The 25,517-nt window shown below is 42.6% G+C and overlaps 2 protein-coding genes across 4 annotated transcripts; one reads left to right on the top strand and one right to left on the bottom strand.

The window, feature by feature from the left end:
* The first annotated feature begins 10,584 nt into the window (after positions 1-10,584).
* Positions 10,585-16,647, top strand: LOC115681794 (RNA-binding protein BRN1). 3 transcript variants are annotated; one of them, XM_056315768.1, is made up of 9 exons: positions 10,585-10,897; positions 11,117-11,199; positions 13,141-13,192; positions 13,383-13,508; positions 13,658-13,737; positions 14,941-15,123; positions 15,607-15,934; positions 16,032-16,175; positions 16,254-16,647. In XM_056315768.1, exons 1-9 carry the CDS (start codon positions 10,600-10,602, stop codon positions 16,379-16,381), a joined length of 1,422 nt encoding a protein of 473 aa, XP_056171743.1. In that variant the 5' UTR covers positions 10,585-10,599; the 3' UTR covers positions 16,382-16,647. The 3 variants fall into 3 exon arrangements, with proteins under 3 accessions (XP_056171743.1, XP_056171748.1, XP_030461732.2); XM_056315773.1 differs by having other exon boundaries at positions 13,359-13,508; positions 15,655-15,934; XM_030605872.2 differs by having other exon boundaries at positions 13,359-13,508.
* Positions 16,648-22,490: 5,843 nt separating this feature from the next.
* On the bottom strand, positions 22,491-25,517 carry LOC115682441 (peroxidase 3-like). Its single transcript, XM_030606672.2, has 4 exons — positions 25,086-25,517; positions 24,791-24,982; positions 23,493-23,658; positions 22,491-23,145 (listed from the first exon to the last, which is right to left on the bottom strand). The coding sequence occupies exons 1-4, from the start codon at positions 25,320-25,322 to the stop codon at positions 22,742-22,744; spliced, it is 999 nt and encodes a 332-aa protein (XP_030462532.2). The 5' UTR covers positions 25,323-25,517; the 3' UTR covers positions 22,491-22,741.

Genomic DNA, 25,517 nt, shown 5'->3' with positions numbered 1-25,517 from the left:
CCGGGCCCGAGTCCACAAGACTAGGCTTGGGTCCTAGGGGTGAGCATGGTCCAGGCAGGCGGTTCCCAACATGAAACTGGGAACCGCCCACTAAGGACCGGCTCCAAGAAATTGGAATAGGGAACCGCCCGTTGGTTCCATGGATTCATCCGGGAACTTGACCGCCAGTCTGGTCCGATTCATAGGTGGGTCCATAGAACTGGGCTCACCAAATTTCATACAAATGGAGGTGACCGAGAACGAGAGAGAGAGAGACAATGAACAACTAAAGGCGTAGCCGTGAGTTGATGGGAGTTGAGAGTTGAGCTTTAAATTAGGGATTTAATGGTCTTCATTTTTCTAAAAATGTTTTCTTTTTTTTTTGTTGAAATTTTTCTTAAAAATTATATATATGTGTATATATCTATTACCGGTCTGGTCAGGGTGAGCGAGCAGGCGGTTCCATGCTTGGAACAGCAAACCAAACCGGTACTCACCGATTCTAGTAAATTAGAACCGAGAATTGGACCTGCCTTCAGCTGGAACCGCCGGGTTTGGCCACCGTCCGGCCCAACTGCTCGGTGTTTCCATGTTCCTTTGCACATCCCTCACATTTTACTCCGAACTTACCACAAAAACCCCAAACGTACACTGCAATTTTACCAACTTACCACAAAAATCCCAAACTGTACATATGTGACAATTTTACCTTGAATTAAAATTTTAATATTATTATTTTTTATTTTTTTCGAATTTTTATTTATTTTATTTATTTATTTCCTTTTTTTTTTTTCATCTTTAACTTCTCATGTGTCGCCGGCCGGCGACCGGCCAGGGGAAGGGCGAGGCGCCCGCCGGCGCCGGCGAGGGCCGCCGCTCGCGCGTCGGGCGAGGGCCGCTCGCCGCCGGCGAGGCCGCCTCGCCGCGCCGGCGAGGGCCTCCGCCGATCCGGCGAGGCGATCCTCGCCGTGATCGGCAAGGGATTCCTCGCTCGCGCTCGGGCGAGGGCCACCTCGCGGCATTGGGCGAGGGCCGCCCCGCCACGCGCGAGGGCCGCCCGCCGACATCGGGCCGCCCTTGCCGACATCGGCGAGGCCGCCCTCGCCCGCCTGTGGCAAGGGTGATCTCGCCGGCCTGGGCAGGGCTATCGCCTCGCCGCCTGCGGCGACCCTCGCTCGACGCAAGGGGCCTAGGTCTCTTGAGGTTGGGGCCGGGTCCACGCAAAGTCCTTGCCACGACTCAACCCTCCCTCATCTCTCGAATTGGGCTGGGTCGAGTATGCTTTAAATTGAAGAAAAGAAAAAATTCAAAATTCAAAAAATTAAAAATAATATTAAAAATTAGTTCGGTAAAATTGTCACATGTGTACTCGCTTTGGGATTTTTTGTATGTTCGTTCGGTAAAATTGTCACAAGTGTACAAGGCTTGGGGTTTTTTATGGTCAAAAAATAGTTTGGGTAAATGTGGTCACAAGCGCATTATCTTTTGATTTTTCGCATGATTAACCCTTAAATAAAATGGGTCAATATGTATTAAATGAATCAATTTAAATTGGACCATTTTGATCCAATCCGACCTATCAGTTTAACGAGCCTATTTGTATACTTCCTCACGTGATGGCAACGGAGCATGGCCGCTTGGCCAGTTTACTCGAATGCATTCTCACTTTTGATAGGTCATTTAGATCATTTTGGGCTACAATCCCCGAGTGGACGTGTAGCCAACCAAATCCAAATGGATTCAAGATTCGTGAACGGTGGAGGTGCCTCTGCTTGTTTTTATAACTCTGGGTGCTTCTACGATCATTTTTCAAATAATCATTCTTCGAAGAATCAGCAACGGTTGGCTCCAACAAGTACATGTTACAGCACTCTATAGAAGCTAACAATTAAATGCGCGTAAGGACGACGGGTTATGACTGGGAGATCGAAAACTCTATGGACCATTGAAAGCTCATGTTACCCTATGTTTAGGGGTGAGGTTCGAGCGGATGGTTTTCATTATGAAATCGAGGACCGCCCACTAAGGACTAGTTCTAAAATTTTGGAATCGGAAACCGCCCGTTGGTTCTCGAGCGGGTCCATAGAACCGGTCCCATCAAATTTCACGCAAACGGTGATGAACGAGAGCGAGGGAGAGAGGTGATGAACAACTGGGGGCACAGCCGGGAGTTGACGATGTTGAGCTTGAGAGTCGAGACCAAGAGTGAGAGATAGAAAGATGACTCAAACAAGGTGAAAGTAAGACGAGATGAGCACTTAGTTGGTGGGCGTTTAGCTTCAGATTAGGGATTTTAAGGTTTGTATTTTTCTTAATTTTTTTTGGTCGGAAATTTTTCTTAAAAATTATATATATATTACTACGGTTCAATCCTAGGTGGTTCTCGGCTAGATACCCCTACCTATGCAATGCTGATCACACACCACAAAAATGGCAAAAGGACACTATTGGTGTCATAACTTGTGTACGAGAGATCACTTTGGTGCCATAACTTTTTTCGGATCACTTTGGTGCCAAAATCGGAGAAAAAGATCACTTTAGTGACTCCGCCAAAATTCTACCAAAAAAAGAGCCACGTCGATTTCCGCGAGCCATATGAGCATCGGAAATTAATAAAAAAGAGCCACGTCGATTTCGACGCCATGTCGCATTGGCACTAAAGTGATCGTTTTTCAAAAAAGTTAGCACCAAAACGATCCAAAAAGTTATACAGCACCAAAGTGATCTCCATACACAAGTTGCTATGACTTGTGGTGTACTTTTGCCCCACAAAAATTATATGTAATGTCACTAGTGATCTCGATACTTTCGCCCGAAAATTCAAATTGTCCATTTTTGTTTCTCAAAAGTTTCCCTTTATTATTTAAAAAGTGACATTGCTCATCCCGGGTCAGTACAGAGACGAAACTCGCCAGCATAGCAGTAAGGTCGTTAGATATTTATTGATCTGAATTTTTTTTACAAATGCTGAAACCATAGATTCCTCTTAAGAAAACGACACAAATGATTTTTGAACTTTGGTTCAATATGTAATGTTATCCCTTAACTTTTAATTTGTTCAATATGATCCCTGAACTTTAACTCGATGTGCAACATCGTCCTTGAACTATTAATTTGTTTGATATGGTCCCTAAACTTTTGATACATGTTCTAATCAATTAAACAAAATAAATAAACAAATTAAACCAATTAAACTACAAATAAATAACCTTTTTTTTTTGGTCGAGCAGTATAAATCCACGAGTAATAATTAACAAATACTTTGAAATCTGTATATTGGCACACACAAAAATACAAGAAACTATTATCGAGGTGCGTAGCCCGGCACACCATAGCCGTCAACTCACATCCGTCTCATGCGTGACCCCGCCCCCTGAAAGTCAAGACTCGTGGTGCGCTAGGCTTGGGTGAAACGGGCACCCAGTCAATCCGATTGGAATCACCGTGACAAACCCGAAACACGAACCCATAAACTCTTTACAGCCGCGGGGGGTTCATGAGCAAGCGTCCTCGGCCTCGGGCGCTCGTCGGACGTGTTTAACGGGAAAATATTCTATTTTCAAGAAGCATCGATCGTGCAATTCACAAGGGACGGTCCATGCGTAAAAAAAAAAATTTGACAATATTTCGGTATCTTTCTTGACCTAAACTGCCCTGGCCAGTGCCCCCGCATTTCGCACACGCTTGCACGGAGAGACGAGGGAGGGGAGGAGGGTCCACATGTGCGGGGGCAAGCTGGCGAGGGTCGCCACGTGGCGGCTTCTGGGGAGCGCTGGCGTTGGCGGGACAGCCTGGCGCGCTTGGCTTTTGCCCCTCCGGGGTCGGGCTTAACTACGGTCCTGCCACCCTATGCCCCCGGCGCATTTACCATCTTGCCCTCCCCCCCACGTGGCCGTGGATAAGATGAAGAAACTCCATCGACAACGGCATCTTCTTCTTTTACCTTTTCGGCTGAGCGAAAATGATTGTTCTTTTCTTTACTCTTTTTTTAGAGGATTTTCTAATTGGTGATCAATGTGCTGACGTTCGATCGATACGCTTTATGAGCTGGCCAAATCTTACGGATTACGGGTGCTTTGACATCCATTCTGTTTCCGAAAATAATTTCTAGTCATAAATGATTCTTTTTGATTCCGTGCTCGGGAATAATTTCTAAGCATTTGAAAGTGTTTGGTAATTACCCAAAATTTCTATTTTTTAAATAGAAAAAAAAAACAGAAATGCGTTTGGTAAATGTACAAATTTTCTTTTTATTACTAATATTTTAATAATATTTCTAATTTTTTAATATTTTTTTCTTTTTATTTTTCTTCTTCTTTCTCTTCCTTGGCCATGGATGGCCAGGTCGCCGACGCCAACAACCTACCACCCGTATGGAAGGTCGGCGATGGCATCGTGGCAACTTCGCCCTAAACGGGACCGAATCGAGGTGAGGTTCGGCTGCTTGACTATCGATCGCTCCCGATTCCTAAAGCGGCGGCTCGCGGCTCGATTCTAACGAGGGACGGCCCTCGAACCGACTTTTATTTTTTTTTTTTTTTTAAAAATTAAAAAAATGTAACTAAATTAGTTAACTTATTATATAAATTATATATTATAATATGATTAAACCACTACTAAATTAATTGCGAACCAAACCATAAAAATTAGTAAAATTGGGAATCGGACTCGGACCGGAACCGATCACTCACCGGACCTTACGACATGCTCGCTGATCCAATGAGGGCGACCCTCGCCGTCACTCACGAGCCACCCTTGTTACAAGCGGGGCGCGACGGCCGCCCACGCCAACCACGACCTCGCCTATGGCCACGGCGCGATGCCGATGCTCCGGCTCGGCGAAAAAGAAGAAGAAAAAGAAAAAAAAAAATCTTCTTTTCCATTTCTGATTCTTGTTCCCAGAATCAAGAAGCAACTTTTTTTATTTTTTGATTCTGTTCCAAAACTGATTCTGAGAATAAATTTTTGCAAATTTGTGCCCGAGAACAAAAAATTTACCAAATAAATTTCTGTTCCAAAACTGATTCTGGAAACAAAAAAAAGAAATAGTTACTATTTGGCCAGTTGCCAAATGCGCCCTAATTCTCTGAAAAAAACTTCTCGACTTTTCTATCTAATCCCAATTTTGAATTGATCCATAACTTTCATTTGAATCTTAAATCTGCCCATGCGTCCAAAAATTGCCACCGATTTCTTCAATATTATCAACATCGGGATGTTGCTATTGTTTTTTACAAGGTTGATGAAAACTCAGATTTTGATAATGATCTTTTTAACTAATTCTAATATTGATAATTTTGAGTAAACTAGTAGCGATTTTTTGAGGTGTGGGAAGATTTAGGACTAGAGCGAAAGTTGAGGATATTTTATGAGACGAAAAAATTCGGGGTAGAATTGAGATTGGACCTAAAGTTTTGCGTTTTTTTAAGGGAATTAAGCTAATTTTTTTGGAAAAAACCTATTGAAATTTTGTTGGGAGACAGAGATATGTTTGTTTTTTTTTTAACGAACTAAAGAAAAATCTCGCCGGCTGTTATTCGACGGATGCGCCTTCAAATTTCCCGCCCACGCGAGCTGCCGTGGCACATGATGACGTGGCTCACGGCGCCGGCGGGTCCGGCATGATACATTTCCAATAGCTAAAAGAGAAGTGAGCATGTTACACCATGTACCTTTTTTTTTTTAGCTGCTTGGATGGAAAATTTAAGGATGGGTGTTTTTGTTCCTCGAGCCGACATCGGTGCGTCTTCTTTTTTTTCAGATCATCTGAAAAGTCGAGATATTTTTGTATTATAAGCATAAGTTCAAGTGTTTTTTTTTTTATAGATATTTTGACTGGCCAAGTTATTGCTCTCGTAGCTACGGGCGAGCATGTGGACCGGTATAATTTGGGAACAAAATCGAACTGGCCTTACTCGACCGGTTTTAAGCTCGGTTCACGCGGAGACCAGGCAAGAACTGGGTAAGAATTGGAGAACCAACCCTAACCGGTTTCGGTTCGCATTTTTTGTACCATGAACCGTCGGTTCTAGTCGAGACAGTTTTGAACTGGATTTTAGCTTCTCTTTTTCAACTTTGTTTAAAGAAAATGAAGATATATTTGAGATAAGTTTCGAACCCAGAAAGTCTAGGAAATCCATCAATGCCTTCATCGTTATGTCGCAAATTGCTCACGTTGTATGCTTCATAAAATAACAGTTATGCTTTTAAAATTAGACCCAGTTCCGAGGTCAACCTTGGTGTCGGATGACTCGGTCCCAAGCTGATTTCTTAGGGAACCGATTCAAAAGCGGAAACCGACTCTCACACGGTAGTTCCAACTTCTTGGTGTGGAACATATCTTGAAATTGATTACTCCTACTGACTTATAACGTATGTATCGTCTAGTGCATAGACACAAGGAAGAGGTACACAAGCGAGCGCAAATTTCAGATACTATATAATATATGGCCACAAATTTATAGGTAAAGATGTCTAAAATTGCAGAAATTTGTCTAATGCACAAGATAGAGATGGTTATTAATCTAATGGGAAATGACTTGGTATCAGCAATATTTTGAGCTTAAACCAAAAGGAACCTCCAAAGATGGGCTTTGCTCATCCTTATTTATGCACTTTGGCCTGCTTCTCCACGTCAACCATGCAACCGTCACAAAAGTATCGAAAGAGATTTCTTCATTCCTCATCGACATTTTATTCTGAGTTCGAATTCCTATCCACTAATTTCCTGCTCTGCGTGCGCGGTACGACATCAAACGATCACTTCGCTCCAAAAACTTATATCTCGGCTGCTACGTAAATGTCCCCCGTCCCGTCCCGTCTGATGGTTTAAACCTTCGCGTACGAATCAGAGAGCGCTTCCCGAGCCGCGACATGTGTAATTGCGGTGCAATCCCCGGAAGGGCAAGATGAGAAGAAAGGAGGGAAGAGCAACAATAGAAACCCTAACAAAGACAGAGCAAAGCAAGGAAAAGAAATTGGGAGACAAGTCGCTTTCTTGAAGTAGACCGCCATGGTTTTGGCACATGACTTGGAAGGAACAGAGCTTGTCCAAAGCGACAGGGTACGCACCATGTCTCTCCTCTCCAAGCCAAATTGTCATTGCAAGGAAGGTGAATAAAACACAGCACAATTGTATCCTGAAAATTGACCAAGCCAAACGTCCCCTCTCCAGATCTGCTTCAACTTTCCAAAGTGAAACTCACTTCCGGCGAAGGGCTTTTTCTGCGGTGTCGTGTTATCGGCGGCAGACGCGGAAACCTACTTTTAGGGAGCTCAGAGAGATAAAAATTTCGCGATACCCTGCTCATTCGGACGAGCAATGGAGAAATTTCGTACGAAATTGGATAAATCATAGCTTATGTTACATGAAAAAGTCGGGGCCCCTCGCCAACCATCTCTTGGTCTGCTGTCGCATTGTTGTACCGTTTATGCTCCAAATGTTATTTTCTTGATAACAGCTAGGGTCGTTTTTTCGTCCGCACATGAGGAAATGTCTCCTGATTGGTGGTTCTATAAATATGAATACCACCCATTAATTTTCACCGAGTTTGTAGGTGGGCGATGTTTAGAGGTGAGCATGAGTCTTGGATAGAATCGGGAATCGGACTGAACCGACAATAGGAACCGGTCCAATTCTAGGTTGCCATGGTTACCGGTCCCCAAAAAAGTAGAACCCATATTGTACGGTTTGGTTTCCGATTCTCGAGTAAGAATTGAGCTGGATCGAGAACCGATGAACTGGAGATTATATATCATAAGTGATGTATATATCTTTTTATATTGTAATTGCTTTGTATATTTAATGAGTGAATGATTTATTTAATCTCTTTTTCTTGTTTTTGGATACGGTTTATCTTAATGATTGGTAAATAGAGTTTGCGAGTTGAAGTGGAATGAATATATATGGTGAGGTTTTCAAATAATTATTATAGTTTATTTAAAACTATTATTAAATAATTCACTAAGTTTGTGGTTCTTTTTATTTCAGGTGGTCAGAATTTGGAGAAACTTTTCATGGATGATCGAGAACTGAGGTTTTATAATTGAGGTTTATGTTACGTGTTTTGAACTTTTTACTGTTTATTTTATTTTCTGTGTTCATCTTTTATGAATTGCTGCTATTAACAAATGATGATTTTTGTTATTGCATTCATTTTCATTTTACGTAACTAAAAATGAAACAAAAAAAAAAGAAAGACAAAAATGGATAATGACACAAATGATACTTGGGCCTCGGCCCAGTGTGTAATGTGGTCACTGAACTTTTAATTTATTCAATGTGGTCCCTGAATCTTGGCCAATGTGCAATATGGTCCCTGAATTAAAAATGCGATATCTAAACTTTTGGTACACGTTCAAACTAATCATTAATCTATATGAAAATGTATAATATTGTCTCTGAACATAAATTAATTAAAGGACAATACTGAACATTTTCATAAGTTCGAACAGGTACCAAAAGTACATGTATCATATTGAACAAAATAAAAGTTAAGGACCACATTACACATTGGGCCAAAATTCGAGGACCGCATTGAACAAATCGAAAGTTCAGGGACCACATTATATACCGGGCTAATGTTTAGGGACCATTCGCGTCATTTTTCTAGATAAAAAATGAAGAAGAAATTGGCCGGTTCCCGAGTGAACCCTGGGACATATTAACAGAGCAGGTTCCGGGTTCTAGCGTATATAAGGAAGTTTCTAGCATGGTAAATTTTCTGGACCGACCATAGAACCGCTCACCCGTGTCCATGTCCAAAATCCGCAATTCACCGGTGGAAGGCATGATTGGAGCAAATTTCCTCGGACGGGGAGCGCGGGACCGCTGCGGGGCCCCTCCGCCTAAAGGCCTTAAAATGGACCAATCAAATGGCGAGACCACAAAAGTTACGATGGGGATGGGCCGATGTGATGAGCTCTCTTCCCGCGGAGAAAGGAGTCACGTTATCCGTTTCCGATTGGATAATTCAAATCCAACCTAATGAACTCAACCAGCTGGCCCCACCAACTATTTCTCCTATTTTTTTTATTTTTTTTATTAAAAAAAATATTCCATCGGCCCCAGATTGCCCCCCATTCTCCCTCTCGCCCCCGTGCCAAGGACGGCACGATCCAGGGGCACATCCGTAATTTCACCTTCCGCACCAGGAGACGTAGCGTGCAGCTCGAACTCTGGTACGTAAAAATATTAAAACTTCCATCTCCCCACTTGCGACCGCGTAATCTAACGGGAAAATGACATAAATAATTTTTAAATTTTGATTTAATATATAATTTAATTTTTGAATTTTTAATTTATTTAATGTAATTCATGAACTTTAATTTAATATTCAATGTGATTTCTGAACTTTCAATTTGTTCAATGTGGTCCCTGAATTTTTGTTATATATTCAATATAGTCCTTGAACTTTATAAAAATGTTCAATGTAATCCTTCCATTAATTCAAGTTCGTGGATTACATTGTATATTTTCATATAGTTCATGGATTAAATTGAATATGTACTAAAAGTTCAGTGATCACATTGAACTAATTAAAAGTTCAGGGATCACATTGAACATTAGGCTAAAGTTCAGGGACCATATTGAACAAATTAAAAATTCAGGAATCAAATTACACATTAAGTCAAAGTTCAGGAACTGTTTTTGTTATTATCCCTAATCTAATCAAAACCACGCGAGCGAACTGAAGTCGGCATATGCAAAAGTACGATTATTTTGCCACAAGTTGGCATTGAAAATAGAGAAATTCCGAGACAGGACAAACGCACCCCATGAAGTACGACTTCCGCTTCGGACGTGAAGAGAAAAAAAATGGGGAAACTAGCAAGATGCATGTGCTTAAAATTCAGGGTCATAGAAACGAAAACGAAGCGGTCGGCGTGCTCGGTCGATGCCATCCCGTTCGAATCCCACTGACCGTGTGCTGACCCTGCTCTCGATCGGGGCCCGGTGAAGACACCCGAGCTCGATCGGTTCGCGAGATTTGTAAAGTACATGGTTCCGCGACTCTTCAGGTGGGCGGGGTCCGCACGCTGTTCACCCTTTTTAGCCAAAATTATGGAATGAGAAAAAAAAGAAGAAGAAAAAAACAAGCTTTTCATCTATATAAGTTAAAAAGAAAATCAAAGCACCCGCTGTTCCCTCCCCCCCACCGGGGCGCTCCACGTCAGCGCCCCTGACAGCTGTAACGGGCGAGTGGCAAAACCGCGAATAAAGCGACGACCAGGGGCACACGCTGCCATCACTCAAATAACAATAATAATAAAAAAAAAATGAAAAAAAAAACTACTTTCTCCCCCTACTTGGAAGATGAAGAAGATCCAACCAAAAACCGAAGCGACGACTGCTCGGGAGAAGAAGAAGAAGAAGAAGAAGAAGACGCAGCGCACTCCCTTCCCACATCCCCCCAACAACAACACCACCACCCAAAAAAAAAAAAAAAGGGGAGAGAAAATTCGCAGCCAGCAAAGCGAAGCGCTTCTATAGAGAGAGAAACCTGCATTCCTCTAGAGAGAGAGAGAGAGAGAGAGAGGGGGGGGGACGCCTCGTTCTGGCGGGTTCTAGAGAGAGAGCGAGAGAGAGAAGCATTTCGCTCGCCGCGCAGGGCCCCGTCAATGGCGGAGGAGGAGAGGAAGGAGAAGGTGGAGGCGGAGGAGGAGGAGGCGGAGGAGGAGGCGGAGGAGGCGGAGGAGGAGGCGGAGGCGGAGGAGAAGGAGGAGCCGTCGTCGTCGGAGGCGGCGGCGGCGGCGCCGGAGGAGGAGGAGGAGACGGAGGGGGAGGAGAGCGTGAAGCTGTTCGTCGGCCAGGTCCCGAAGAGCATGACCGAGGCCGACCTCCTCGCCCTGTTCCAGGAGGTCGCCCTCGTGGACGAGGTCAACGTCATCAAGGACAAGGCCACGCGGGCCTCCCGCGGTTGGTCCCTCTTCCCGCATTCCCCCTCCCCATTCTTTTCTCTCCTTCTTCTTCTCTTCCTTTGGATCTCTGGAGCGGCGCGATTCGCGCCGCATCGTTCGGCGCACCGTCCAGATTTGGAAAGTCTCGGCGCGTCCGGCGGTGTTTCCGAGCCCTAATTCGTGCGTTTTTCCTTCTTCTTCCTTCTTTCTTTTTCTTTTTTCTTCTCTGGCGGTGAAGGTTGTTGCTTCGTGATATGCCCGTCGAGGCAGGAGGCCGACAAGGCGATCGGCGCGTGCCACAACAAGCGGACGTTGCCGGGGGTTAGTGTTTCTGGTCTTTGCCTTGCCTTGCCTTGATCCGTCTGATTATCGGAGTGATTGTGTTCCGCATTGCGGGTCGATTCTTGTCGGCGGCGGGTCCGAGTGCGGAAATGGCGATCCCCGACCTAGTTAGGAATGTGATGGTCTCCCAGATCATCTTTTCTAAGCGTGTGGTTCAGTTCATTAGTTTTCTGCATGCTTTTTCCTGTGGGCATGTGGGCTAATTGTCTTGTGGAAACTTTCTGCAACAAGCTGCTTTCCGTTCTGGGAAGAGCTATTGATTATGTGTGACTCTTTACTGTGTGCTGACTTTGGGTTCGCACATGGGGTAGTGATGCCATCACCACATTGCACCAGTTTCCCCAGATTTATGAATTTAAAGATGGGTCACAGCAGCGGTAAGTGCATGCTGCGTGAGGGGAGGGAAGTTGATACATGGGAAGTCTTCTCTTCAATGGAAGAAATGAATTTCGGTCGAATTAATTCCTAGCGTTAGCCGATTAATTAGTTCTTACATGAATGGTATTTAATTAGTTTTTTTTTTTTACCCATTTGACTGGTAAGTAGTGACTAGTAAGTATGTGCAGTTTGTATTGTCGTGTAAAGAAAATGCTGCCATGACAAATTCGGAGAAAAAACCTTCAACGACTTGACAATCAGGACAAAACAAATTTGAATACGATTTTGTTTCTGAGTATATTCATATCAATTAGTGCCTTGCCTCACTGATTGCTTGGGATTTAACGTTAAGATTTGTTTGGCACTTGGACATCACTTTTGGTGTATACTACCAACGGCGTCGTGTTTTCAAATTCTAGGGGAGTCATTCATTTTTATATGAGTTGTTTGCTAGATTCCCCGTCTGCTTGTAATTTCTTCATTTCTCGTTCCCCTTTTCCTTAGTCAGATTTAATCTTGGAATCTTGTTCTTGCTACTCCACGTTCTGATTGGTAAGGTTCTTATGGGTTTGAGTTGTTGGAACATAGTATTTTCTTTAGAATGATTGATCTTTTGATTTCTTTTATAATTCTCTTATCTTATCATCTGATGCATGCAGAATTAGAAACTTTAAATCATCAAATTAGTTCTTTTTTATCACAGTCATATCTTCTTGCAAAACTACGATGCATTATTTATCCATATTATATGCTGCAGAAATAATAGAAAAAAAAGAGTGAAGTATAGTCAGTGGCGGATGCAGGAATTCGGAAGAGGGGGGCAAGCGAGTTTACTTAACACCAAGTTAAAAATCTAATATTCATTTCGCCACATTTTATGTCTAAAAATGGGATAATTTCATTTTTAGTCCAATGACTTACGTGAATTATGCAATCAAATCCTTTAATTCTTAATCTGTGCAATCGAGTCTCGTAACTCTAGTCTAGTGTTGAATGTATTCCTCCGGTGACCGGAGACTGGAAATTTCGATCAGATTAATGATGTGTTGATTTTCCTTGGTTTTTGTAGCTTATTGCTTTATCAATTTGTTTGTTTGCCCTTTTAAAATCAAACCATTCCAAAATTTTGAAATTGACAAGTTGAAAAAAGGAAGGGGGGAGGGGATGGGGGAAGTGAATAAACATTTACTTCAAAACTTGCGTGAACCATGTTTAATAAGGCACCGTATTGTTTTAGATTATTAAAAAGCTTTGTGCATGTATTGCACTCTGAGAGCGGAGATATTTATTTATTATATGCTATCATTGGGGTCAAGTTTTGTGTTCAAATGCCAAATCCTGTGACAAATACATTTGGAGACGAGTTGGATATTGGAACAATACCCATAGAGGACACACGTTTGAGTCTTAAGTAACATAGGATGCCTTTTATCCTTGGACTTCTGATTTGATATCCTTATGCAATGGCATTGTAGCTTGTTATGTATTAGTTCCTAGGGATGTTATCTTAACTCTGACCGGAAAAGTTATCTTGGAATGCAGGCATCTAGTCCACTGCAAGTGAAGTATGCAGATGGAGAGTTAGAACGGCTAGGTAAATGCATATGCGATTCTTCGGTCCTGTTCTTTTTTTATGCTTAGGCAATTTGTTGAATTGCTTCCAGAGTTAATGGACAGTTATAGTTCGTCTCACAATGTATAATCACAGCCTGCTTGAAGTTGTTGCATCATATTCATAATAAAATGCTTTGAATGATCAGTTTTTGACTGCAATTCTGAACCAGAACACAAACTCTTTGTTGGCATGCTTCCGAAGAATGTCTCCGAAGATGAAGTAGCTGCTGTATTTTCAAAATATGGAACTATAAAGGACTTGCATATATTAAGAGGTTCTCAAAAAACCAGTAAAGGTACTTCTTTCTTTTATGTTATATTGGACTGTAATCGGGCGTAATTGGTGTCTATTTCTCTCCCAGTCTTTAGGAAGTTGTTACCAATGGTGCTAATCTATGTTTGTTGTGGAAAACTCACTGGCCTGCTTTTTACGTTGGCCATGCAGGTTGCGCTTTTATAAAATATGAGACGAAGGAACAAGCACTTGCAGCCCTAGATGCCCTGAATGGAAAGCATAAAATGGAGGTTTGTCTTTCCTTTCAACTTTTGGTAGAAATCTGGATTTCTATCTACTTATAACATGTCTTGTCATATTGGTGTCATGTGGTCTGCTGCTCAATGTTGCTGGAAGTAATGGAATAGAGTCACCAGACTCAATCTAGATTGACGAAAGTGATGCTTTGAGTCATTGACTAGCCCAAGAGATTTGGATTGTCGCGTCACTCTACAAATGAAATCATTTTTCATATCACTTATGTTTCGACCACAGTAGCCATGTTCTTCTCAGATCTTGGGCGCGTTTTTCACCCGTGGCAACTCCTTCCAATAGCCCCCTTCCTTCACCTGTGGCAACTCCTCCACTTTGTTCCTGGAGTAATAGGATTCTGATTTTTGCCTTGTCTTCTGTGATTTGACGGGCATTTTCGACCTCGATCAGGTCGATGCATAGCTGATAAAATACAGCTGGATGCAGCGCTGTTACAATCTCTATGCGAACTAACAGAGCTAAAGTGGAAAAACGAAATAACTACAACATCATTTGTTTCGTTTCTTTTGGAACTCCAATATATTTTGCTGATGAGTGAGGGCAGAATATAAATGACTAATGACATTTGCTGCAATGGCAATGCTGAACTGGCAAGAGAATGTTTATAGCCAGGTTTTCATGATTGTAAGCATGAGATTCACTTTTTGGAATCAGTTTATGTGATGCTAGCTGGACTAATCTCACTCTGATGGGAATGCTATATGATATGTCATACATTTTCTTTGGGGTTCTTTTTGCTTATTTGGGCAAAGGCTGATTTCTGGCGCAAGCAATGTGTTCAGCGTATCTCTTGTTTTTTGGATGAGAAATAATTTAAATCCAATCCATTGTAAAAATAGTATACCTGGGTAGGACTCTGGCCAAAAACATCAGGATGTAAAGGAATTGATAGGAAATAAAATCAGACTGATATGTGTACCAGCCAAAGAGAACCACCTTCTGTTAAACATTACTTTCTTCCTAGCCTAGAAGCTGAAGATTTGTCAGCTTTATCTTCTTTTTTCTGTTATCTCTAACTTTAGTAGGTCTTTGCTATAGAGTACTGTTACTTGAGGTTGCACTCTGCAAATTGAAGACTTGTATGCCCAACTATATCCGTCTTCCTTCTTATCCATGGATGATCTTTGCTAGAATGGGGAGATAATTAACGAGCTGTTGACATCTCTTTCTTGCTTTTCTAGGGTTCAAGTGTTCCTCTTGTTGTCAAATGGGCAGATACTGAAAAGGAAAGGCAAGCTCGAAGAGCTCAGAAAGCTCAATTTCAGAATGCTGCTAATATACAAAATACTGATTCGCAACATCCATCGTTGTTTGGGGCCCTACCTATGGGTTACATGCCTCCATATAATGGATATGGCTATCAGGTTGGTTTTGGAACCTATTTTCCTCCCAATGCATATTTTGCTAACTATGCTGTGTGCAGGCTTGGGTTTTCCACTGTATTAGCACCTTTCATGTGGTCACTTCTCTGTTCCTACTGAAAGTTTGTTCACCGTGCTTAGACACCATCATGAGTAGTTTAAGCATTTTTTTCTCCTTGTAATTTCTAAACCTTTTCATTGAAACTTTGTTTTCCGTTGCCTCGTTGAAAGCCAGTAATTTGTGGAGATTTTATCTGGGTCATTATCATGCCTGTGACCAGACATCTATGCACCCCCTGCCACAGTCATATGTGCCATGAGTCCAACTCATATTTGGATTAATATCTTATGCTCCTTTAGTTTTGTCTCCACTCAGATAACAAATTAGGAACAGACTATTAGCAACACATGTTTTTTCTGCCTACTTTTTCCATCTACTTTATGATCTAGTGGGTGATGATTGTGATCGTGATCTCATTCTCATAGGCTCCTGGAACTTATGGGCTCATGCAATACCAATTGCCACCGTTGCAGAATCAATTCCATAACATGATTCCTCCTGCAAACCGGGGAAACACTTTGCGTGCAGTTTCACCTGAAGTACCTGCTAGAAATTATGCATTGCCTCCTGCAAGTTATATGAGTTCTCCATATCATGCAGTGCACGGTGTTCAGTATCCTCTTGCATATCCTGGAGGAATGATGAGTCACCGACCTTTAAGTGGTTCTCCAAGTGCCGCTGGTCCTGTGTCTCTGGATGGTGACTCTGCATCATCTTCAGTTGCCAGTCCTAGTAGTGGGGGTCAAGCTGAAGGTTCTCACCCAAATTTGTTACCTTTCTGCTTTTGCTTGCTATTTTTAATGGTATTGTGCAGGCAATTTAATTCTTCTTCACCTCTTTCGTTATGTAGGACCACCTGGTGCTAATTTATTCATTTATCACATACCACAAGAATTTGGTGATCACGAGCTTGCCAATGCTTTTAAGGCATTTGGTAGGGTTTTGAGTGCTAAAGTATATGTTGATAAAGCAACCGGTGTTAGCAAATGTTTTGGTAAGACTACTCAGAATATCTCTGAGATGGATTCTTTGTCACGGGTTTGCAAATTTGATCTTGCTATTTTATTTTCAGGTTTCGTTAGTTATGACTCGCCTGAAGCTGCCCAATCTGCCATTAGTACAATGAATGGACGTCAATTAGGTGGTAAGAAATTGAAAGTTCAGCTCAAAAGAGACAATAGACAAAGTAAACCTTATTGACATAAGGTGAGTCATTCAAGGAAGCTGAATATATCTCCTTTATGTGCACACGCTCCAACCTAGATAACACGGGGTTCTCTGCAGTACAGATCTGTGGGATGGATTGGAATAATCTTCATCCCATACGGTTCTCCGTCCTACTTGTAATTGTCTGGCGGGATTAGACTACAAACTTGTAATTCATGGTGCATGTCCTGTGCCAACATGATTTGTAACCTTGTATCATGGAAGCTCATTTAGACATTAATGATTGATTTGTTGATTTATCCCTTGACTTTTAGTTGTATAGTTCAATGAAACATCTGTTACCATTGACTTTCTTTCCAACTCTCCGATGGCCTTTCCTTTTTGGTCCCTTGCAACTTTTGCTATGTTCTTTGTCGCTAATATGCTTTAAGCAGTAATGTTGCGTCTGGAGTTTATTGGACAACAAGTTATCTCCTGGCATTTGCGGTGCTTGAAAATCCATTCTCACTGTCCTGCGAACTTACTCTCGTTTGGGCAATATTTAGTATGGTATCGAGTTACACAGTGTGCTTGCCGTCTTCAACTTTGAAGGAAGACAGGTATTGCTGACCTACTAGTTTTTCAGGTATGCTCTTCTCAGTGAAGTGGTCATTTTGTACTCGACTACGTTGGCAATTGCTTATCAGCATTTTATGTGACTAAGCACCACTTCCAGTTAAGATTAGAACTTCACCAGGAACCTGTTTCTTTGGGTTTCTTCTGGCCCTTTGTTATTAACTTTTACTCAGTGATGGAGGATGTTTTTTGTGGAATCTGATTGTTTAAAATGCTTGTTTTGCATTGACATACTAACCTTTTTCTTAGTGCAAGTGCACTGATTTCAGCTGTTGGAAGTGCTTATGCCATACCCAGGACAAGCTTTATATGGTTTCTTATTCAGGTACGTTGGTTGTCTTTTAGTAGAATGATCGATCTTCCCTGTGTGCTTATTTTAATTGTATATCAACCTGCAGGACTGTTGCTGCGATGCTCAAGGGAATGGAAATCTGATCTTAGGTTTTGATTAATTCATTTACTGATTCTGGTTCATCCGGTAAAACTAGGTTTCGAGAAAGAGAGGATTTGATGAGAATAATCATGTACACTAGTTTTCCTGAGGTGATAAAGTAGATTGTGAGTGGAATTTGCATCTTTTGTTAGTCTGCTAAGTTCCTTGCGGAGTTACAATTATGGGAACCTTGTCAGCCTTATTCAGTTTGTGTTTTTGTAAGTTTCAACTTCATATCGTTGAGAGGACACTGTTTACCGCTTTAGAATTCTAGATGAACAAAGGCTGATGTTAGCTTAGATTTCTTATTACTTTTTACAGGGGAATTTGACCTCTTATTAGCGGGCATTTAGCGGAGAATTTCTGAAAATTTGGATGGAATCGATTCTTCACATGTTAGCTGCAGATGTTTGATATCGGCATTTCTAGTTATGGATGTGAAATGGCTCTCCATGTCTATTGAAGTGGCAACCGCCGACCGTTGAATCATTTGTTTATATATGATTGTTAGTTTTCCATTTCTAGTTAGGTATGCTCTCAAATTCCACTTCTTGAGTGGTCTAAAAACAGTATGTATGGGAAACCCAAGCTACAAGATCTGCCTGTTGGATATCGTTAAATCCTGGAAGATCATATGCAAATGAACCTGAAGTCATGAGCCCTCCGAGATAATCGAGGTCTAGGACTTGAAGGTGAAGTTTAACTCCAGTCTCGTACCGTTCTTTTTCCAGTCTTTTTGCTAGAATATTTTGTTTTGATTTTGCTGTGCAATGGGCTATCCGTTTTGTTATGCTTTGGGTACTGATCTTTTCATGAATAGATTGAGATACATGCTCCTGGATGTGCATTGTTTTCTTTTTGGGTATTTCCTTGCTGCAAAGGCCCTTTCTTTTCTTTTCTTTGCGTTTGGTTAAATTTTTGGGTTCACCATTGCATCGCAGCCATGGCTAAGCACAAATTGGAACGGAGTGCGATAGAAAGGAAACTTGGATCAACTCCCCGGTCCCCACCCGAAGAAGAAGATTTAGAAGGAGAGGGTCGACAAGATTGTTCTCATGGCGTGTCCAACCTCACTTAATTTACAAGAGATCTCTTTCTGGTTTTGGGAGTTGAAGCACCGTTGCACGTTGTGCCTTTCCTGTCTGAGATTTCACGTGGGACGTGATAGTGTGAGAAAGTCAACGTGAGCGTCACAGCTCGAAGGGGTCCATCATTTTTTTGTCGAAACGAGATGTCATATTGCTTCGACAGATGTCTGTCGCCTTTGGTTTTGCTAGCAGTCCTCAAGCACAAGTTATCAATTTTCGTCCACAAATTAGAAAACTTAAATCAATGTATTGGTACTAAGAGGAGGTAGGCTAAGAGGATCATTTCTCCGTTTTGGACGACAAGGACTATGTATGTGTAATGAACGTTTGGACTAGCATAGGCCATGCACCGCGTGTGCAATTCTGCTCTATTTATTATGTCATTGGGTAAAAATATTTTACTTGTTCGAGTTACCCATTTAGAGCTTTACCTTTTCACCTTGTTGGGTCCGTGAGCTATATTTATGGATCGTGCGGCGGGACTCTTTGGGATATTACGGATCGTTCCGCTTCAACTATCGACTACCTTGTCGGTGTTCGGCTCTGTATAGTCAACGATATTCCTCCTATTCGATAGGTCATCATGTCCATTTTTGCTCCCTCTGCTGTGGCGAAAGCTCGCCGGGAGCGGCACCTTATCCAAGCCCCCAAGCCCTCTCGACGTGGCGATCATTTCCTGCTCTCGTCCGATCAGGTACTGATTTTAGTACGTTTTATGAACTACACGTCCATCATAAGGATTTTGTTTTGATACCATCTATAACAACTCGATCTGTTTCGTGTCGGCCGAGCCTTCAGATTAGGGGTGTAGGCTGTTCAGTACCACATGGGGATTCGAGGGGGTGTCACGGAACAATTATTGGTAGAGGGCTGCTTGTGAAGTAGTAGTTACTAACCCCATGGGCAAAGCAACGATTAAATAAATAATGAACGAAATCGGGACAACACGTGGGAGACGGTGGGGCTTCTCTTCTAGAAGGATGAAAAAGAGAAATGCGATCTCGAACGAACGGACAGGATTTGCCCAGGAATGGGAAAATCCGGCATCTTTCGGACACAGACTCGGTCGACCGTCGCACGTTTCGGCAATCATTAAGGCCAAAAAAAGCCAAATCATCCAAGCAAATCCAGAGATTGGTTGGGGGCCTACCCTAATTTCCGTGCACGTTTATTACACCTGTAGATCTTGGAAACGTTCTTTGAATCTTGATGGCTCCCACAGCTTTACTTCAACCAAGCATAGACATTTTTATCTTCCTAATTTTTTTTTTACGTACCAAAAAAAAAAAAGGCAGGTACCCGATACTTTCAATTGGGTGAAACTAACCTCTGCGCCTTCTATTCGAATAGTCTCCGTCCATCTTTATGGGAATATTAGATGACGTTAGTGTGAGTATGAGCTGTAAAATATATTTATGATTGTAATTAGCTAGAATCAAGGATTATAGTTAGCTAGTTTAGAGGATATATTTTTTAAGATTCTTTCTTTTCTTTATATATATATACGCCTCTAGGTCATTATAAACTACTGAAGAAGATATACAGGAAAGTGAGGAATGTGGTTTTCTTCCTCGAAATATCTTTGTGTTAACAGTTAGTTCCGTAACGTTCTGATGGTGGGAAGTTGAATAGATGGATTACTTTTTCCACATGTATTTTACATAGACCGATGCAGCAACCTAAATATAAATTGGTTACTCGCGATACAGGTTTAGAAGACCGCCCTCCAAAATCAGGCCTGTATGAAAGAAATTCGAAAAGAAAGAGAGGGAGAAACAACAAGACCATATATATAAAGGTAAAGAATCGAATCTCACATTTGTAGCTATGGCTAGTCTTTTATCTCACATAAGCCTAGATGTTTTGCTTTAGTGTATGAGAGGACCATTCTCTTCTTTATTCACACCGTCGACTTTAGTTCAATCTATCGTAGGATTGGATGGCAACGCCAGCATCCTATCCACATGTCAAATCCACACTGCACGTCCTCATCATCTACAATAGTGCTCCTTATCTGCTGCTGCGGGCGAGAAATCGATCAGAGAAAAAAGGGAAAGTTTTAGAGAAGATAGAAAAGGGGAAATCAGAGTCAACAGGTCAATCGGAGTGGCTCCAAGATTAGACAAGAAAACGAAGGATGCGATGGAAAAATTTGAAGGGCGAGAGGGGTGGAAAGTTCCGGAAATGGGGTGTTTTGGGATTGCTGATCGGTCAATATTTTCTCGGAATGGAGGGTCGATATGGAAAACTTTTAGGACTTTGCATGACAGATGTTGGGAAAAGGAGAAAAGAGTGGCGGGCCAAAAAAGGGCAAAAAAGAAAAACATCCTAATCTCTTTGGATGGAGAAGGCTGGGGTCACGTCTCATCGATAATTATTTTGCCCTCTTCTCTTCTCGAAGACTTTGCCTTGTGGCTTCGTGCGTTGAAATGCTTTCCACATACGCATTGATCACTAGCAGCCGGATTTCATCTAGAAGGTTGGTGGGGATCGACCTGCTATGATCCGTCTCTTTCCTCCAAAATCCAATTCTACCTTTGATACATCACGTGGAGAATTACGAATGAAATTGTTTCTTAAACCTTGAACTGGTGATTGCCGGGGGTTTGATTTAGACGGGACGAATTCTGTGTTCGGGATGGATTATGTATTCGAATTACAATGCTCTCATTCGAAGTCCGTGCCCGTCATTTTGTGGATCGAGTCTGTCTTGCCCAATTTATGTCAATTTGTGTAGATAAATCGAGTTAGAAATTCATGTTACAAGACTCCTTTTATCCCGCGAAAATTTAACAATTTGTAAATGTTTTATAGGATTTGATCTTTTCGTCGTCAAGGAACGTATTTAGGCATATATTATTTGTTACTGAGAATTGTTTTTTGATCGACGTACTTCTATAAGTGATATAAATGGTCCTAATTATGAAAATCTTTTCTAAAATGGGTGACTTTTCCTGAAAAGAATGGAAGTCTAGAGTTGGTAGTCTATACTTTTGCATTGTAGGCCGCCCACCACGTAATGCAAAGTGTTGAAACAAGGAATAAAAGACGCCCCACGTTTTATACACACGCAAAATTCCTGGTTGACACTATAAATGGGAACTTCCATGCGACAAAGGCGAGACTTTCCCAAGTAAAACTTGTCAACGAGACCACTTTCAAAGGAGAGAGATAGAGATAGGGTCGGGATTTGGGAAAGAGAAACAGCACAGCAAAATGGAGAGAAAGAACATGGTCATCGACGCCTCACCTTTCTTGCTCATCGAAGCCACCGGTGATTCGGAGGCCGACTCTGATCCGGCCATAATGCGCGATCCTGGCCTCGCTAGTAGCACGGCATACGACGACTGCGGCGGCGGCGGCGATTACGACAAGGATGCGGAATCTTGTAGCAGCGAATGGCCGTCTCACGAGTCCTTTGATAACCATGATGTTCAGGATTTAGATTGCGGCGGCACCGTGGACGAGATTGATCGATGGCGGGGGATGCGACCACGCGAAACAGGGAAAAATGAACGTGTGGAGCAGCAACGGTGGCCGGAAGCCGAGGAGCCGTGTGTCTCGGAGGAAATCAATAGTTTCGACGACGACGAGGAGATTAACATGAAGCCTAGCGGAATTTTGTCAAGCGAAGTGCATCTGAGTGAGATAGAGAAGAGTAGGTTGTTTTGGGAGGCTTGCCTGGCATCATAACTTCGATTTACCCATTTTTCCCCTGACTGTCTTCTGGTGTTTGATGTTCATATTTTTGTTCAATAGGTTTGATTGTCTCATAGTTTTTATAGCTTGGAATAGTGCATAGGGACCATATAGAAACTTTTTCTAACGCTATAATAGCTTTCCTTGCTGGGAAATACGCATAGTTGAGAGCTGTTGATGTGGCCTATTCTGTTTAATCTTCCTTTAACGCTTAGCAGTTCGTTTTTTCATCTTTCTGCTAAGCAAGCGAGACAGAAAGAAGGTGGATTATGTTCAATTGTTTCACAAATTTTGCATATGAGTCAAGTTTGGCGAATCGAACAAACGAAACTGCCGCAAATTATTGAAGCCCTCACAACAAAGATGAAACCCAGTTGCAACTTCTCCAACGTTCGCAACATCATCAACGACATAGGAATCAGAGTGCATTCCCTTTATTTGTTAATCACCACAACCTTAAACAACAACAACTGCAAAATTAGCAACAACTGAGGGATCGCTTCACGACACGCTCAACCCTTATTGATTCTTGAAGACTGCTTCCTTGAGCATGAGGACTTAGTTGACCTTACTGCAGACCTTCCTGATCTCCCCGGATTTCCCGGTGAGGACGCCAATCGCCCCCATCTTCTTGATCGACTCCCTGAAATCTTCAAAGAACTCATCAGAGTTGAGCATCTCCCGTGTGATCTTGGCCGAGGTGGCGTTCGTGAGCAGCGCCGCGTCGGATTCGAAGAGGCCTCTGTGCTGTTGGAGGATGACGTAGTAGTTATTGTTGAAAGTGAGAGGGGTGAGTGGCTCCATCGGCACGAAGGTGGTGTTGTCGGTTAGGTTTTTGCACTGGCTCTTCAAGAGGGTAGCGTAGGTGGCGTTCAAGGACGGGTCTTGGTCGCCTTTTCCAGAGAAGTTGTAGAGCCTTACGCTGAAGGCGTTGCAGTGCCCTACTCCGATTGCATGTGCACCTTGAAACACCACACAGAGAGTATTATTTTTCATCCGGAACAAACAAATAAGTGAGCGCGCATGTACGATTGATATGCACGTGGTTAGCCTGTTTTCGGGACAATTTAAGTTCTCGGGATAAGTTATCGGCTTGCTAACGTAGCAGTAGAGTCGGTTCATCAGCTCCGATGTGAGGTTCTCTCTTTTCTTGTTATCGTGTCGTGCTTCTCCGACCTGGTTGTCGATTTGATGCGGCTACTTGCTTACAGCTATTGTGATCCGTGTGTGAAGCCCGACTTTCACGTTCGAACTGGAATTTTTTTGAGAGCAATATCTTTCATGAGTGCTAGTAAGGAGATTATGTTACCCGATAAAACAACGAGGTCGCGCACGTCTAGGCCTTTCTTGTCGAAATTCTGTTCGAGTGCGGTGAAGTTGAGGAAAGGGGATGGGATGTTGGTCGAGACCTCGGAGGCTAGAGACACCGTGCCGTCTCTTCTTCCGGTGAGCACGTCCCACTTTGGCTCTTTGAACTGCAAAAAAATCAAAGAAGATAATGAAAAGAAAAGCGAGCTAATTTCATCTACTTTATTACGAGGCGAAGTCTAATGAGATTAGTGTGACGTATATGTGATATGGAATTTACATGACTAAGAAAAATGTAACTTTTCGATGTTGAGATGCATTCGTTATAATGCGATGGATTTATGCTCACCGGACATGCGCGACGTTATGGTACGGGCGCATGTATGTATGTCAGGTACTACGATTAGGATCCTCTCAATTTAATCCATAACTCGACCGTGTCTATTTACTATAGATTAACGAAATGCCCCACTTCTTTGGAAAATCAAACACAAAACCATAAGTCCCCAAAATGTCCATCTCTCTCTCTCTGCCTCAGCTCCGCGCCATGCTCTCTGCCTCACCATTTTTATTGCTTGCTACTTGACACGGCTGTCATTGCGTTGCCATCCATCTCTCTCGCTGATCTCTATCTCGGCCTTTCCTCACTTCGCGGTACATTTGAGGTTGCAAGCTCCTATGTAGAGGAAGTTGCTTGCCTCAAGCGACCTCTGATTCGCGATTGCTTATGGCTAGCAGCCTCTCGTTCCACACTCTGAGAGATAGAGAGAGATGTTGTAGTTGAGGAGGGGGAGTGGGAGGGGGAGGGGTGGTGCCGGCTGAGGTGGAAGGTCGTGGAGGCAACGGAGTGCCACCACTGGTGGTGCCGACGCCATGGTGGATGGCAGTGGTCAGAGGTTGCTCGGTGTAAAATCAGATAAAAGAGAGAGAGAGAGAGAGAGAGAGAGAGAGAGAGAGAGAGAGAGAGAGAGAGAGAGAGAGAAGAGGGGGAAAGCAAGTTTTGGCCATTGGATCTCTTGCTTGCCTTGTGTCAGGATCTCATACATGTGACTGGGAGATGGTTCACTTATGAGTTAATCACCGGAGATGATCCAGATCCCAGACTGAATAGTAAGATCGATCCTTGTATCGATATGCATATATGTTCATGTATTGTTCATTATATATACCACGTGTTCATATATGCCTAGCATTGTCAATTCCTACATATCCTTCCAGATTCGACCTCGCACATGTCTCATGCTAATTAGAGAAGAAGAATCAGTCTTTGCTCGTTTCTTCACATGTTTTTGCACTTACTTGGAATGAAACCGCGTCCCTTGCAGCCAGAGCCAAAATGTCTGCGCAGGATACGATGCCCGGGCACTTCTCCTCGACCGCCGCTTTGATAGTGTCGATAACATCAAAGCTCGCCAATGTTAGGTTCGGGGTTGCATCCTTCTCCGCCGTAGAATTCTTAGTCGAGTTCAGCAAGACCGAGCCTTCACATCCCTGGAAATTGCATGGGAACGATGAAATTGCCATTATTCATTTACCTTCCTCAATTCATTCTATGCCATCACACGAATTAAGAGTAATTAACAGTTAAGCTTACCCTAACAAAGCAATCATGGAAATGCATCCTCAACATCCTCGGAGGCACCGTGGGGTTCGCCGCGACAATGCTCCACGTCACGTTCTTCACAATCTCCTCCGCCATAGGACAGCTTTCCTTGTAGAAGTTCGGCCTCAGACCATATCCTCCTCCATGACAATCTCCTAATAACGCAAGAAACCCTAGAACACACCCCAAAATCAAGGTGTATCGACCACTTGTCGTCGCCATCATCATCCTTTCCTTCTCTTTTTCCCAGTCACTCTCTCAAAGAAAATGAAGAGCAAAACCCTAATATGATGAGAGCCTTGCTGTTAGTGTCTTGCATGCTATGAAGTCTCCCGAGCAAGCTCTTCCTTTATATAGTACTGATCTTGTCAGTGCCACTAGTTTGATATATCTTGGACAGATCGTGGGAAGCACGAGGAGAGA

Source organism: Syzygium oleosum, unplaced genomic scaffold, assembly GCF_021117445.2.
Source record: "Syzygium oleosum isolate NSW1041296 unplaced genomic scaffold, Sole_v2.1 Sole_v2.01, whole genome shotgun sequence".
NCBI lineage: Eukaryota > Viridiplantae > Streptophyta > Magnoliopsida > Myrtales > Myrtaceae > Syzygium > Syzygium oleosum.
This window is presented reverse-complemented; position numbering and strand designations above follow the sequence as displayed.